The sequence below is a fragment of the Procambarus clarkii genome, chromosome 33 (genome assembly GCF_040958095.1).
Source record: "Procambarus clarkii isolate CNS0578487 chromosome 33, FALCON_Pclarkii_2.0, whole genome shotgun sequence".
Taxonomy (NCBI): domain Eukaryota; kingdom Metazoa; phylum Arthropoda; class Malacostraca; order Decapoda; family Cambaridae; genus Procambarus; species Procambarus clarkii.
In genome coordinates, this window is record NC_091182.1 from 40,990,334 (window position 1) to 41,004,716 (window position 14,383).

Consider the following 14,383-nt stretch of genomic DNA (forward strand, 5'->3'; position numbering starts at 1 on the left):
GCGCTCATGGTGTGTGTGTGTGGCGAGCGGTGTCAAACGCTCGTGGTGTGTGTGTGGCGAGCGGTGTCAAGCGCTCGTGGTGTGTGTGGCGAGCGGTGTCAAGCGCTCGTGGTGTGTGTGGCGAGCGGTGTCAAGCGCTCGTGGTGTGTGTGTGTGGCGAGCGGTGTCAAACGCTCGTGGTGTGTGTGTGGCGAGCGGTGTCAAGCGCTCGTGGTGTGTGTGGCGAGCGGTGTCAAACGCTCGTGGTGTGTGTGTGTGGCGAGCGGTGTCAAGCGCTCGTGGTGTGTGTGGCGAGCGGTGTCAAACGCTCGTGGTGTGTGTGTGTGGCGAGCGGTGTCAAGCGCTCGTGGTGTGTGTGGCGAACGGTATCAAGCGCTCGTGGTGTGTGTGTGTGGCGAGCGGTGTCAAGCGCTCGCGGTGTGTGGCGAGCGGTGTCAAGCGCTCGTGATGTGTGTGGCGAGCGGTGTCAAGCGCTCGTGGTGTGTGTGCGTTTGGCGAGCGGTGACGGGCTTGTGGGCGTGGTGACGGTGACGGGCTTGTGGGCGTGGTGACGGTGACGGGCTTGTGGGCGTGGTGACAGTGACGGGCTTGTGGCGTGGTAACAGTGGCGGGCGAGCGGTGACGGGCTTGTGGGCGTGGTAACAGTGACGGGCGAACGGTGACGGGCTTGTGGGCGTGGTAACAGTGACGGGCGAGCGGTGACGGACTTGTGGGCGTGGTAACAGTGACGGGCGAGCGGTGACGGGCTTGTGGGCGTGGTAACGGTGACGGGCGAGCGTTGACGGGCTTGTGGGCGTGGTAACGGGCTTGTGGGCGTGGTAACAGTGACGGGCGAGCGGTGACGGGCTTGTGGGCGTGGTAACGGTAACGGGCGAGCTGTGACGGGCTTGTGGGCGTGGTAACGGTGACGGGCGAGCGGTGACGGGCTTGTGGGCGTGGTAACGGTGACGGGCGAGCGGTGACGGGCTTGTGGGCATGGTAACAGTGACGGGCTTGTGGGCATGGTAACAGTGACGGGCTTGTGGGCGCGGTAACGGTGACAGGCGAGCGGTGACGGGCTTGTGGGCGTGGTAACGGTGACGGGCGAGCGGTGACGGGCTTGTGGGCGTGGTAACGGTGACGGGCGAGCGGTGACGGGCTTGTGGGCGTGGTAACAGTGGCGGGCTTGTATGTTCATTCTCTTTCCCCTCCCCATTCCTTACCCCTCTTCTCTTACCCCTTATCCTACTTCTCTGTAGATCAGGAGGAACTTGAGTTTGCAGGGACGTCAGCGAACAGTTGTTTTCGTGTGTGAAGACACTCTTTTATCTGTCAAAAAACACTCCAGTCCACTGCTTGTCTTCTCCAAGAAATACGTCCGGTTTACGCTGAGGAAACTCTGTGTTTCCAGGCGATACGGCCGTTGTATCAGGCGATATGGCCGTTATACAAGTCGATATGGCCGTGGTCGCAGGTGGTACGACCTCTCTTTAAGACGGAACGGATGCTAGGCAAGACGGTGCGATCGCTGAACAAGGCGCGCTGGACGACGGAGTAGCTTTTTAGGTAGACACCGTATGGAGCGTTCCAGTAGGCGGGGAGGCTCCTGTCTTGTTCCGTCAGGGGCTGAGGGCCACTGGTCAGGGGTGGAGGTGGTTTGGGTGGGGGGTGGGGGGATGGGGTCACGTGGTTGGTGGTGGGTGGGGGTGAAGAATGATGAGGGGTTGGGGTCAGTACGTGGGTCGTGGAGGGTGGGGGTGGGGGTGAATTATAATGGGGGGGTGGGGTGATGTGGGCCGTGGAGGTAGGGGGTGGGGGTGAAGAATGATGAGGGGTTGGGGTCAGTACGTGGGTCGTGGAGGGTGGGGGTGGGGGTGAATTATGATGGGAGGTTGGGGTGATGTGGGCCGTGGAGGGTGGGGGTGGGGGTGAATTATGACGGGGGGATGGGGTCACGTGTGTCGTGGAGGGTGGGGGTGAATTTTGATGGGGGGATGGGGTCACGTGTGTCGTGGAGGGTGGGGGTGAATTTTGATGGGGGGATGGGGTCACGTGTGTCGTGGAGGGTAGGGGTGAATTTTGATGGGGGGTTGGGGTGACGTGTGTCGTGGAGGGTAGGAGTGAATTTTGATGGGGGGATGGGGTCACGTGTGTCGTGGAGGGTGGGGGTGAATTTTGTTGGGGGGATGGGGTGACGTGTGTTGTGGAGGGTGGGGGTGAATTTTGATGGGGGGTTGGGGTGACGTGTGTCGTGAGGGGTGGGGGTGAATTTTGATGGGGGGATGGGGTCACGTGTGTCGTGGAGGGTGGGGGTGAATTTTGATGGGGGGTTGGGGTGACGTGTGTCGTGGAGGGTAGGGGTGAATTTTGATGGGGGGTTGGGGTGACGTGTGTCGTGGAGGGTAGGGGTGAATTTAGATGGGGGGATGGGGTGACGTGTGTCGTGGAGGGTGGGGGTGAATTTTGATGGGGGGATGGGGTGACGTGTGTCGTGGAGGGTGGGGGTGAATTTTGATGGGGGGATGGGGTCACGTGTGTCGTGGAGGGTGGGGGTGAATTTTGATGGGGGAATGGGGTCACGTGTGTCGTGGAGGGTGGGGGTGAATTTTGATGGGGGGTTGGGGTGACGTGTGTCGTGGAGGGTGGGGGTGAATTTTGATGGGGGGATGGGGTGACGTGTGTCGTGGGGGGTGGGGGTGAATTTTGATGGGGGGATGGGGTCACGTGTGTCGTGGAGGGTGGGGGTGAATTTTGATGGGGGGATGGGGTCACGTGTGTCGTGGAGGGTGGGGGTGAATTTTGATGGGGGGTTGGGGTGACGTGTGTCGTGGAGGGTGGGGGTGAATTTTGATGGGGGGATGGGGTGACGTGTGTCGTGGGGGATGGGGGTGAATTTTGATGGGGGGATGGGGTCACGTGTGTCGTGGAGGGTGGGGGTGAATTTTGATGGAGGGTTGGGGTGACGTGTGTCGTGGAGGGTGGGGGTGAATTTTGATGGGGGGATGGGGTGACGTGTGTCGTGGAGGGTGGGGGTGAATTTTGATGGGGGGATGGGGTCACGTGTGTCGTGGAGGGTGGGGGTGGGGGTGAATTATGACGGGGGGATGGGGTGACGTGTGTCGTGGAAGGTGGGGGTGAATTTTGATGGGGGGATGGGGTCACGTGGGTCGTGGAGGGTGAGGGTGGGGGTGAAGGCTGATGGGGGGAAGGAGTCACGTGGGTCGTGGAGGGTGGGGGTGGGGGTGAAGGATAATGAGGGGAAGGAGTCACGTGGGTCGTGGAGGGTGGGGGTGAAGGCTGATGGGGGGATGGGGTCACGTTGGTATTGGAGGGTGGGGGTGAATTATTATGGGGGGATGGGGTCACGTGGGTCGTGGAGGGTGGGGGTGGGGGTGAATTATGAGGGGGGGAAGGGGTGACGTGTGTCGTGGAGGGTGGGGGTGAATTATTATGGGGGGAAGGGGTGACGTGTGTCGTGGAGGATGGGAGTGAATTTTGATGGGGGGAAGGGGTGACGTGTGTCGTGGAGGGTGGGGGTGAATTATTATGGGGGGATGGGGTCACGTGGGTCGTGGAGGGTGGGGGTGAAGGATAATGGGGGGAAGGAGTCACGTGGGTCGTGGAGGGTGGGGGTGAATTATTATGGGGGGATGGGGTCACGTGGGTCGTGGAGGGTGGGGATGATGGCTGATGGTTGGATGGGGTCAGGGGGGTCGTGGGGGGTTTGGAAGACTAAGAGGGGTCGTAGAGCCTCCAGTACGGCTTAAATTGCGCGGAGGTTCGTAAAGGCGGTACAGGGTCGTACTGGGCTAGGCATGTCTTGCCCTGCCGGACAGGTGGTGGAGGATAGGCAGGGTGATGGAGTCTAGCCCAGTGTCGGTGGAGTGGTGGAGGACAGGCAGGGCGATGGAGGCTAGCCCAGTGTCGGTGGAGTGGTGGAGGACAGGCAGGGCGATGGAGGCTAGCCCAGTGTCGGTGGAGTGGTGGAGGACAGGCAGGGCGATGGAGTCTAGCCCAGTGTCGGTGGAGTGGTGAAGGATAGGCAGGGTGATGGAGTCTAGCCCAGTGTCGGTGGAGTGGTGGAGGACAGGCAGGGCGATGGAGGCTAGCCCAGTGTCGGTGGAGTGAAAGACAGGGAGGGCGATGGAGGGCAGGGACGGTGGCGAAGAATGCTGGAGTACAGCTTCGAGGGTCGTGAAGGAATGCGAAGTCGGGGTAGCTTGCGTACGGTATCTCTAGGTGCGCGCTCTTCAGCAATCCGCTGAGCATCTACGAGCTGAGGCTTTAGCTGACCCCGCTGAGCGTCTACCCGCTGACCATCTAGCGGTATAGGCGGGAACGAGGGAAAGACCTGCACAGGCGGGTAGGGACAATATCTCCACTCCCTACCTGCCACAGAGGTGCCGCCCCTGAGTAAGGACCTGAGGCCCTTCTTGTACTTCTAGAGAAGCATTAACAATGCCGTCAGGAGGTTTGCCACCACTATGCCCACGTACAGCAGCAGCTGCTGCAGGAGCTGCTGTACACCTAGCAGGAGGAGGCCCACAGGACTGGCACCATCCTCAGCACCGCTCAGAGACCGGGCCCCAGGAGCCACGTCCCCGCCGGCACCCAGAACAGTATGGCCGCTACCCAACAGGGTGTCTACTAACATGCTTTTCATTTACACGTTTAACTTTTATATTTAAAATTTTTTGTTTTATATTTTTATTTTAAACTTTTTCTTTCTTGAAACAGAGCTCTTAGTTGTCTGTAACTAAGATTTCGTCCCGAACGATGGCAGCGAGCAAGCATTGTCCTGTCTCCTTCCCTTCCTTATCTTTCAACCTTCCCTTCCTTCTCCTTCAACCCCCTTCCTTCGACTAGGAGACGCAACACTACCACACTGAGAGACGCAACGCTACCAGACTGAGAGACGCAACGCTACCACACTGAGAGACGCAACACTACCACACTGAGAGACGCAACGCTACCTGACTGAGAGACGCAACACTACCACACTGAGAGACGCAACGCTACCAGACTGAGAGACGCAACGCTACCAGACTGAGAGACGCAACACTACCACACTGAGAGACGCAACGCTACCAGACTGAGAGACGCAACACTACCACACTGAGAGACGCAACACTACCAGACTGAGAGACGGAACACTACCAGACTGAGAGACGCAACACTACCACACTGAGAGACGCAACGCTACCAGACTGAGAGACGCAACACTACCACACTGAGAGACGCAACGCTACCAGACTGAGAGACGCAACGCTACCAGACTGAGAGACGCAACACTACCACACTGAGAGACGCAACGCTACCAGACTGAGAGACGCAACACTACCACACTGAGAGACGCAACACTACCAGACTGAGAGACGGAACACTACCAGACTGAGAGACGCAACACTACCACACTGAGAGACGCAACGCTACCAGACTGAGAGACGCAACACTACCACACTGAGAGACGCAACGCTACCAGACTTAGAGACGCAACACTACCACACTGAGAGACGCAACGCTACCAGACTGAGAGACGCAACACTACCAGACTGAGAGACGGAACACTACCAGACTGAGAGACGCAACACTACCACACTGAGAGACGCAACGCTACCAGACTGAGATACGCAACGCTACCAGACTGAGAGACGCAACGCTACCAGACTGAGAGACGGAACACTACCTGACTGAGAGACGGAACACTACCAGACTGAGAGACGGAACACTACCAGACTGAGAGACGGAATACTACCAGACTGAGAGACGGAACACTACCAGACTGAGAGACGCAACGCTACCAGACTGAGAGACGGAACACTACCTGACTGAGAGACGGAACACTAACAGACTGAGAGACGCAACGCTACCAGACTGAGAGACGCAACGCTACCAGACTGAGAGACGCAACACTACCAGCCTGAGAGACGGAACACTACCAGACTGAGAGACGGAACACTACCAGACTGAGAGACGGTACACTACCAGACTGAGAGACGGTACACTACCAGACTGAGAGACGGTACACTACCAGACTGAGAGACAGAACACTACCACACTGAGAGACGCAACGCTACCACACTGAGAGACAGAACACTACCAGACTGAGGGACGCAACACTACCAGACTGAGAGAGGTACACTACCAGACTGAGAGACGGAACACTACCAGACTGAGAGACGCAACGCTACCACACTGAGAGACAGAACACTACCAGACTGAGAGACGGAAAACTACCAGACTGAGAGACGGAAAACCACCAGACTGAGAGCCGGAAAACTACCAGACTGAGAGACGGAAAACTACCAGACTGAGAGACGGAAAACTACCAGACTGAGAGACGGAACACTACCAGACTGAGAGACGGAACACTACCAGACTGCGAGACGGAACACTACCAGACTGAGAGACGGAACACTACCAGACTGAGAGACGCAACGCTACCAGACTGAGAGACGGAACACTACCAGACTGAGAGACGGAAAACTACCAGACTGAGAGACGGAAAACTACCAGACTGAGAGACGGAAAACTACCAGACTGAGAGACGGAAAACTACCAGAACGAGAGACGGAAAACTACCAGACTGAGAGACGGAACACTACCAGACTGAGAGACGGAACACTACCAGACTGAGAGACGCAACGCTACCAGACTGAGAGACGGAACACTACCAGACTGAGAGACGGAAAACTAACAGACTGAGAGACGGAAAACTACCAGACTGAGAGACGGAACACTACCAGACTGAGAGACGGAACACTACCAGACTGAGAGACGCAACACTACCAGACTGAGAGACGCAACGCTACCAGACTGAGAGACGCAACACTACCAGACTGAGAGACGCAACGCTACCAGACTGAGGGACGCAGCGCTACCAGACTGAGAGACGCAACGCTACCAGACTGAGACGGAACACTACCAGACTGAGAGACGCAACGCTACCAGACTGAGGGACGCAACACTACCAGACTGAGAGACGCAACGCTACCAGACTGAGGGACGCAACGCTACCAGACTGAGGGACGCAACGCTACCAGACTGAGAGACGCAACGCTACCAGACTGAGACGGAACACTACCAGACTGAGAGACGCAACGCTACCAGACTGAGAGACGGAACACTACCAGACTGAGAGACGAAACACTACCAGACTGAGAGACGGAACACTACCAGACTGAGGGACGCAACGCTACCAGACTGAGAGACGGAACCCTACCAGACTGAGAGACGCAACACTACCAGACTGAGGGACGCAACGCTACTAGACGGAGAGACGCAACACTTCCAGACTGAGAGACGCAGCACTTCCAGAAGAGGTTTCAGATCAATTCCTGTTTATCTGTGAATTCATTCGAGGATTTTGCTTCTCACTCCTTATACTTTAAGTTTCCTCTGCGCCTCCACGACCACGCGACGCTTGGCTTGGGGGCTCCACGTCCACGCGACGCTTGGCTTGGGGGCTCCACGACCACGCGACGCTTGGCTTGGGGGCTCCACGACCACGCGACGCTTGGCTTGGGGGCTCCACGACCACGCGACGCTTGGCTTGGGGGCTCCACGACCACGCGACGCTTGGCTTGGGGGCTCCACGACCACGCGAAGCTTGGCTTGGGGGCTCCACGACCACGCGACGCTTGGCTTGGGGGCTCCACGACCACGCGACGCTTGGCTTGGGGGCTCCACGACCACGCAACGCTTGGCTTGGGGGCTCCACGACCTCGCGACGCTTGGCTTGGGGGCTCCACGACCACGCGACGCTTGGCTTGGGGGCTCCACGACCACGCGACGCTTGGCTTGGGGGCTCCACGACCACGCGACGCTTGGCTTGGGGGCTCCACGACCACGCGACGCTTGGCTTGGGGGCTCCACGACCACGCGACGCTTGGCTTGGGGGCTCCACGACCACGCGACGCTTGGCTTGGGGGCTCCACGACCACGCGAAGCTTGGCTTGGGGGCTCCACGACCACGCGACGCTTGGCTTGGGGGCTCCACGACCACGCGACGCTTGGCTTGGGGGCTCCACGACCACGCAACGCTTGGCTTGGGGGCTCCACGACCTCGCGACGCTTGGCTTGGGGGCTCCACGACCACGCGACGCTTGGCTTGGGGGCTCCACGACCACGCGACGCTTGGCTTGGGGGCTCCACGACCACGCGACGCTTGGCTTGGGGGCTCCACGACCACGCGACGCTTGGCTTGGGGGCTCCACGACCACGCGACGCTTGGCTTGGGGGCTCCACGACCACGCGACGCTTGGCTTGGGGGCTCCCTGACCACGCGACGCTTGGCTTGGGGGCTCCACGACCACGCAACGCTTGGCTTGGGGGCTCCACGACCACGCGACGCTTGGCTTGGGGGCTCCAAGACCACGCGACGCTTGGCTTGGGGGCTCCACGACCACGCGACGCTTGGCTTGGGGGCTCCACGACCACGCGACGCTTTGCTTGGGGGCTCCACGACCACGCAACGCTTGGCTTGGGGGCTCCACGACCACGCGACGCTTGGCTTGGGGGCTCCACGACCTCGCGACGCTTGGCTGGGGTGCTCCACGACCACGCGACGCTTGGCTTGGGGGCTCCACGATCACGCGACGCTTGGCTTGGGGGGCTGCAAAGTTACAGTTTACTTGACACGTGGGACTTGTTGCATTCTGTTGGCGAAATATTCGCGTCGATATTTTCATTTTTTCCCTCCTGGATTTTTATTTGATTACAAAGACCTTTCGCCTTGCAATATTATGTTTGCATTTTTATATATGACTGTTTTCCTCTTTTTTTGTGCTTGTTTTATGAATGTTGTTCCCGCCAAACACACACCGAAACTACGACGTTGGTACAACGTTCGAACAAGTTTTAACACCTCCTAACCAGTTATAACAACCAATATATCAAGTTGTAACAACGTTCTAATACGTCATAAACACGTTAAGCCAAGATGTAACAACTTTATTACAAGTTGTAACAAACGGAAAATAGAGACAGTTTCGGTTTGTGTTTCCAGGGTTTGGTTTGTGTGGTGTGAGAGTTGAATCAATCAACGTTGATATGTCTCATTAGGTGAGGAACATATCGTGAGAGGAAAGTCATAATTATATTTGGCTTTGCTTTTTTGAGCATATTTTTTTCACTTGTGAATGAAGACCAGTACTGCAAAGACCAGTGAAATATATTCAGTGGAGAGTATACTTCATTTGAAGATATGTGAGACTTATTTAATATATGGGAGGGCAAAGTGGGAAGGTGTGTGTGAGGTGAGAGAGAGGCAGGTGTGTGTGTGTGTGAGGTGAGGGAGAGGCAGGTGTGTGTGTGTGTGTGTGAGGTGAGGGAGAGGCAGGTGTGTGAGGTGAGGTGAGGGAGAGGCAGGTGTGTGTGTGTGAGGTGAGGGAGAGGCAGGTGTGTGTGTGTGTGAGGTGAGGGAGAGGCAGGTGTGTGTGTGAGGTGAGAGAGAGGTGTGTGTGTGTGTGAGGTGAGAGAGAGGCAAGTGTGTGTGTGAGGTGAGGGAGAGGCAGGTGTGTGTGTGTGTGAGGTGAGGGAGAGGCAGGTGTGTGAGGTGAGGTGAGGGAGAGGCAGGTGTGTGTGTGAGGTCAGAGAGAGGCAGGTGTGTGTGTGAGGTGAGGGAGAGGCAGGTGTGTGTGTGGTAAAAGAAGTGTAGACGTGATGTTAAACATGAGCATCAATTACATATATTTCTCTCTAACACAAACATGCCCAGAATGCAGCCCGTATCAGCTCTCTAATTCCCAGGTAAATGATTTACTCCCAAGTGAACAGAGTCATCAGGCAAGAGAATCTCTGCTCATTTGTTTCTACCTCAGCAGGGAATCGAACCCGGGCCCCTTAGAGCTATGACCCCCCCGAGCGTTGTGCAGGTGTGTTGACGTCAAGGAGCAGCAGATGTGTTGAGGTTTAAGAGGGGAAATATATGATGATGTTGCTCATTGCAACATCTATTGATGTTGCAATGATGGAACATCATTGTTCCAATAATGGGGTTTGTGTGTTGATTTGGCCAATTTTTAAATGTGTACCAATAAGGAAAATTGTCGTTGTTGACCTGAACTTGAAGTTTGACGTCTAGTGTTAGTACGTCGACGACATATTTACGTCTGTGGCTGACGCTGAGCACTTGTTATACAGTCCATTCACCTGGGCTCTAAGAGACTCGAACCATGGATCCAAGTGTGTGAGGTCGAAGCTCTATCGACCGAGCTGTGGTTTCTTGGTATACACCTTAAGGAATCATTCAAACTACTCAAACTACCTTCCGTGCTTAGTTTCATTTACGTCATGAATGTTGAAGGTGTCTTTCCCAGACGTAACAGTCTGGTAAAGCTGTTGTTGTGTAAACAATGCACTACCGTGACAGGTAGACGCGAGACGCTGTAGATGAGCTGAAGATGTAGACAGGTCAAGGAGGAACTCAGGAGCGCGTGGCAGGTCCTTGAGGACAAGGCAGGTCGTCAGCCAAGGCAAGGCGCGGCTGGTCCTACTCTAACAGGTAGGCCGAAGAGCAGGAATGGTGCCCAACCACTTGGACGGTTGGGGATTGAACGCCGGCATGCATGAGTACGTTCTCAGTAAGAGAAAAAGGAACCACCATGATATCTCCGACAAAACGACCAACACTACAGTATCTGCCCCCCGGCTCTTAAACTATTATTCAGCAACTTCTCTACGCCGACTAACATTGTGCAGGGGAACGTCTTTAAGACGTCAGTGACGGAGATGTGGACCATGTACTGGCTCTGATCAGCAGGAGCACTTCAACGTTTCTTACAAGAGCAAGAAGACCTCCAACGTGCTCGTGAAGAGCTCTCTCGACACCATGTGAAACCCTTGGAAAGTGACGATTGTCGTCTATGCCTTTACTTCTTGAGTTGGGTACTGTCAACGATCCCATTATGTAAGAAAGAACACATCTATTTCAAAACGCCTCACAATGCAAAAACAACTAGGATACATAAAAAACACACACACATTATATAAATATAAACATATGTATATATATATATATATATATATATATATATATATATATATATATATATATATATATATATATATATATATATATATATATATATATATATATATATATATATATATATATATAAAACATCTATCCTGTTGTGTTTCATCGAAGCTAGTTAAAGCCATTTTTGAGTATATTACATACACACGAAGGCACAAAGCAAAAAGCGATTTAACTGCCCCTTTTTCCAATTCACAGAGAGAACAATAAGTCCTTGGAATTTTTATTGTGACTATTACATTCCCCGTAATTATACTGAGCAGTGAGCACTCACAGAGAAACGTTGCATCGTTGCAAAGTTTGTTCAATATACGGGCTAGATTATTCGCGTAAAGACACGAGCGATAATAAGCTTTATCCACCCTTGCTAACCCATTTGAGTGAATACGGAATTTCGTAATCGCAGCGAAACTGCTAGGAACTATTCTCATTTGCATACACTGAGACATTACCAATACTCTTCAATTAACAAAAAGTTGCTTTTTAATACATAGGCAACGCGAGCCAATCTGCGTTTGTATTACGAATTTTGCAAGTTGAAGCTCTAAGCACACATCTGTTGGATAAAGACAGAGATAGAGAGGAGCAAAACATTGGAAGGAAAGCACTCTTGGGGGTCTTAACCCCACCAACCACAATACCGTTTTTCGAACGTTGTTAAAACGTTGTTACAATGGTCACGTACACGTTCCTACAATGTTCACGTACACGTTCCTACAACGTTCACATACACGTTTCTACAACGTTCACATACACGGTCCTGCAACGTTCACATACACGTTTCTACAACGTTCACGTACACGTTCCTGCAACGTTCACCTACACGTTTATACAACGTTTACATACACGTTCCTGCAACGTTCACATACACGTTTCTACAACGTTCACATACACGTTCATGCAACGTTCACATACACGTTTCTACAACGTTTACATACACGTTCCTGCAACGTTCACATACACGTTTCTACAACGTTCTCATACACGTTTCTACAACGTTCACATACGTTCCTGCAACGTTCACATTCATGTTTCTACAACGTTTACATACACGTTTATACAACGTTCACATACACATTCATGTAGCATTCACATACACGTTCCTACAACGTTTACATACACGTTTATACAACGTTCACATACACATTCATGTAGCATTCACATACACGTTCCTACAACATTCACCTACACATTCCTGCGACGTTCACATACACGTTCCTACAACGTTCACATACACGTTCCTACAACTTTCACATACACGTTCCTGCAACGTTCACATACACGTTTCTACGACGTTCACCTACACATTCCTGCAACGTTCATATACACGTCCCTGCACCGTTCACATACACGTTCCTGCAACGTTCACATACACGTTCCTGCAACGTTCACATACACGCTCCTGCAACGTTCACATACACGTTCCTGCAACGTTCACATACACGTTCCTGCAACGTTCACATACACGTTTCTACGACGTTCACCTACACATTCCTGTAACGTTCACATACACGTCCCTGCAACGTTCACATACACGTTCCTGCAACGTTCACATACACGCTCCTGCAACGTTCACATACACGTTCCTGCAACGTTCACATACACGTTCCTGCAACGTTCACATACACGTTTCTACGACGTTCACCTACACATTCCTGTAACGTTCACATACACGTCCCTGCAACGTTCACATACACGTTACTGCAACGTTCACATACACGTTCCTGCAACGTTCACATACACGTTCCTGCAACGTTCACATACACGTTCCTGCAATGTTCACATACACGTTTCTACGACGTTCACCTACACATTCCTACAATGTTCACATACACGTTCCTGCAACGTTCACATACACGTTCCTGCAACGTTCACATACATGTTCCTGCAATGTTCACATACACGTTTCTGCGACGTTCACCTACACATTCCTGCAACGTTCACATACACGTCCCTGCAACGTTCACATACACGTTACTGCAACGTTCACATACACGTTCCTGCAACGTTCACATACACGTTCCTGCAACGTTCACATACACGTTCCTGCAATGTTCACATACACGTTTCTACGACGTTTACCTACACATTCCTACAACGTTCACATACACGTTCCTGCAACGTTCACATACACGTTCCTGCAACGTTCACATACATGTTCCTGCAATGTTCACATACACGTTTCTACGACGTTCACCTACACATTCCTGCAACGTTCACATACACGTCCCTGCAACGTTCACATACACGTTCCTACAACGTTTACGTAACATCGTTTGTTTACTTTTAATGTCAGGGAGCAAGTATCCGTAGATCATCTGCAAGTGGCCAAGAATTTTTTTTCTGAGAGAGAAGGAATTTATCAGGGGAAAGCGCCAAGCCATTACGACTATATAGCACTGAGGAAGGGGTCAGGATAAGGATTTGGGATGGGATGGCAGGGGGAAGGAATGGTACCCAACCACTTGTGGACAGTCGAGGATTGAACGCCGACCTGCATGAAGCGAGACCGTCGTTCTACCGTCCAGCTCAAGTGGTTGGGGTCATAGATTATAGACTTTACCCGCCACGCCGGACTTGCCGCTTAACGATAAAATGGACGAACGGAAATCATGATGACCTTATAGTGAGGTTTACTGTAATGACGTCCCTCGAAAGGGAGTACACAGTAAGATGTCCTCATAGCGGAGTATAAAGCAAGGCTGACCCACTAAGCAGAGAAGTTGTTACTTTCTTGAAAACATATTGACTCTGGAAGGTACAATCTCCTCCAAATATGTATCTTTCTTTTCACAGATTCGACCAATCCGTAAAAATAAAAGATACTAGTACAAGTTAAAGCTCCGGAATATTGACGGTTTCAGTACCTCGTATGTTAGGTGTGTTCCGTGGGTTCGAACCTTTATATGGCTAGGTAAAACAGTTGCATTTTTAACGGAGTGTCAGGCAAAGAGAGCGGGAACGATTGTGCATCACCAATTGCCCGAAGTGTCCTTCTTTTGTTGATAACTCCTAAATGTCTAGCTTCTAAAACCTCATATCATATTTTCTCAATATGATACGAGGTGTTTTACACATAAAATAACACAATGGAGACTTAGCTTCAATGAGTATCTCCAACCCAAGATAGTTATTTTGGATAGGCACAATACATAGAAAGCAGTCACCAATAACAGTGAACAGGCACTAACGATAGCCACAACTGGCACCTAGACGGTACTGTGTGTTAACACCATGGGCAGTTAGCAAGCACTAAAGATAGGCAGGCACCATGGGCAGTTAGCAAGTACTGAAGATAGGCAGGCACCATGGGCAGTTAGCAAGTACTGAAGATAGGCAGGCACCATGGGCAGTTAGCAAGTACTG

General features: G+C 52.9%; 2 protein-coding genes across 2 annotated transcripts; both read right to left on the reverse strand.

Moving 5' to 3' along the window:
- Positions 1-466: 466 nt before the first annotated feature.
- On the reverse strand, positions 467-1,177 carry LOC138370829 (uncharacterized). Its single transcript, XM_069335435.1, has one exon. The coding sequence runs from the start codon at positions 1,175-1,177 to the stop codon at positions 467-469; it is 711 nt and encodes a 236-aa protein (XP_069191536.1).
- Positions 1,178-7,352: 6,175 nt separating this feature from the next.
- LOC123753862 (serine/arginine repetitive matrix protein 1-like) lies at positions 7,353-8,669 on the reverse strand. The gene has a single exon (XM_045735812.2). The coding sequence runs from the start codon at positions 8,667-8,669 to the stop codon at positions 7,353-7,355; it is 1,317 nt and encodes a 438-aa protein (XP_045591768.2).
- Between the last annotated feature and the right edge of the window lie 5,714 nt (positions 8,670-14,383).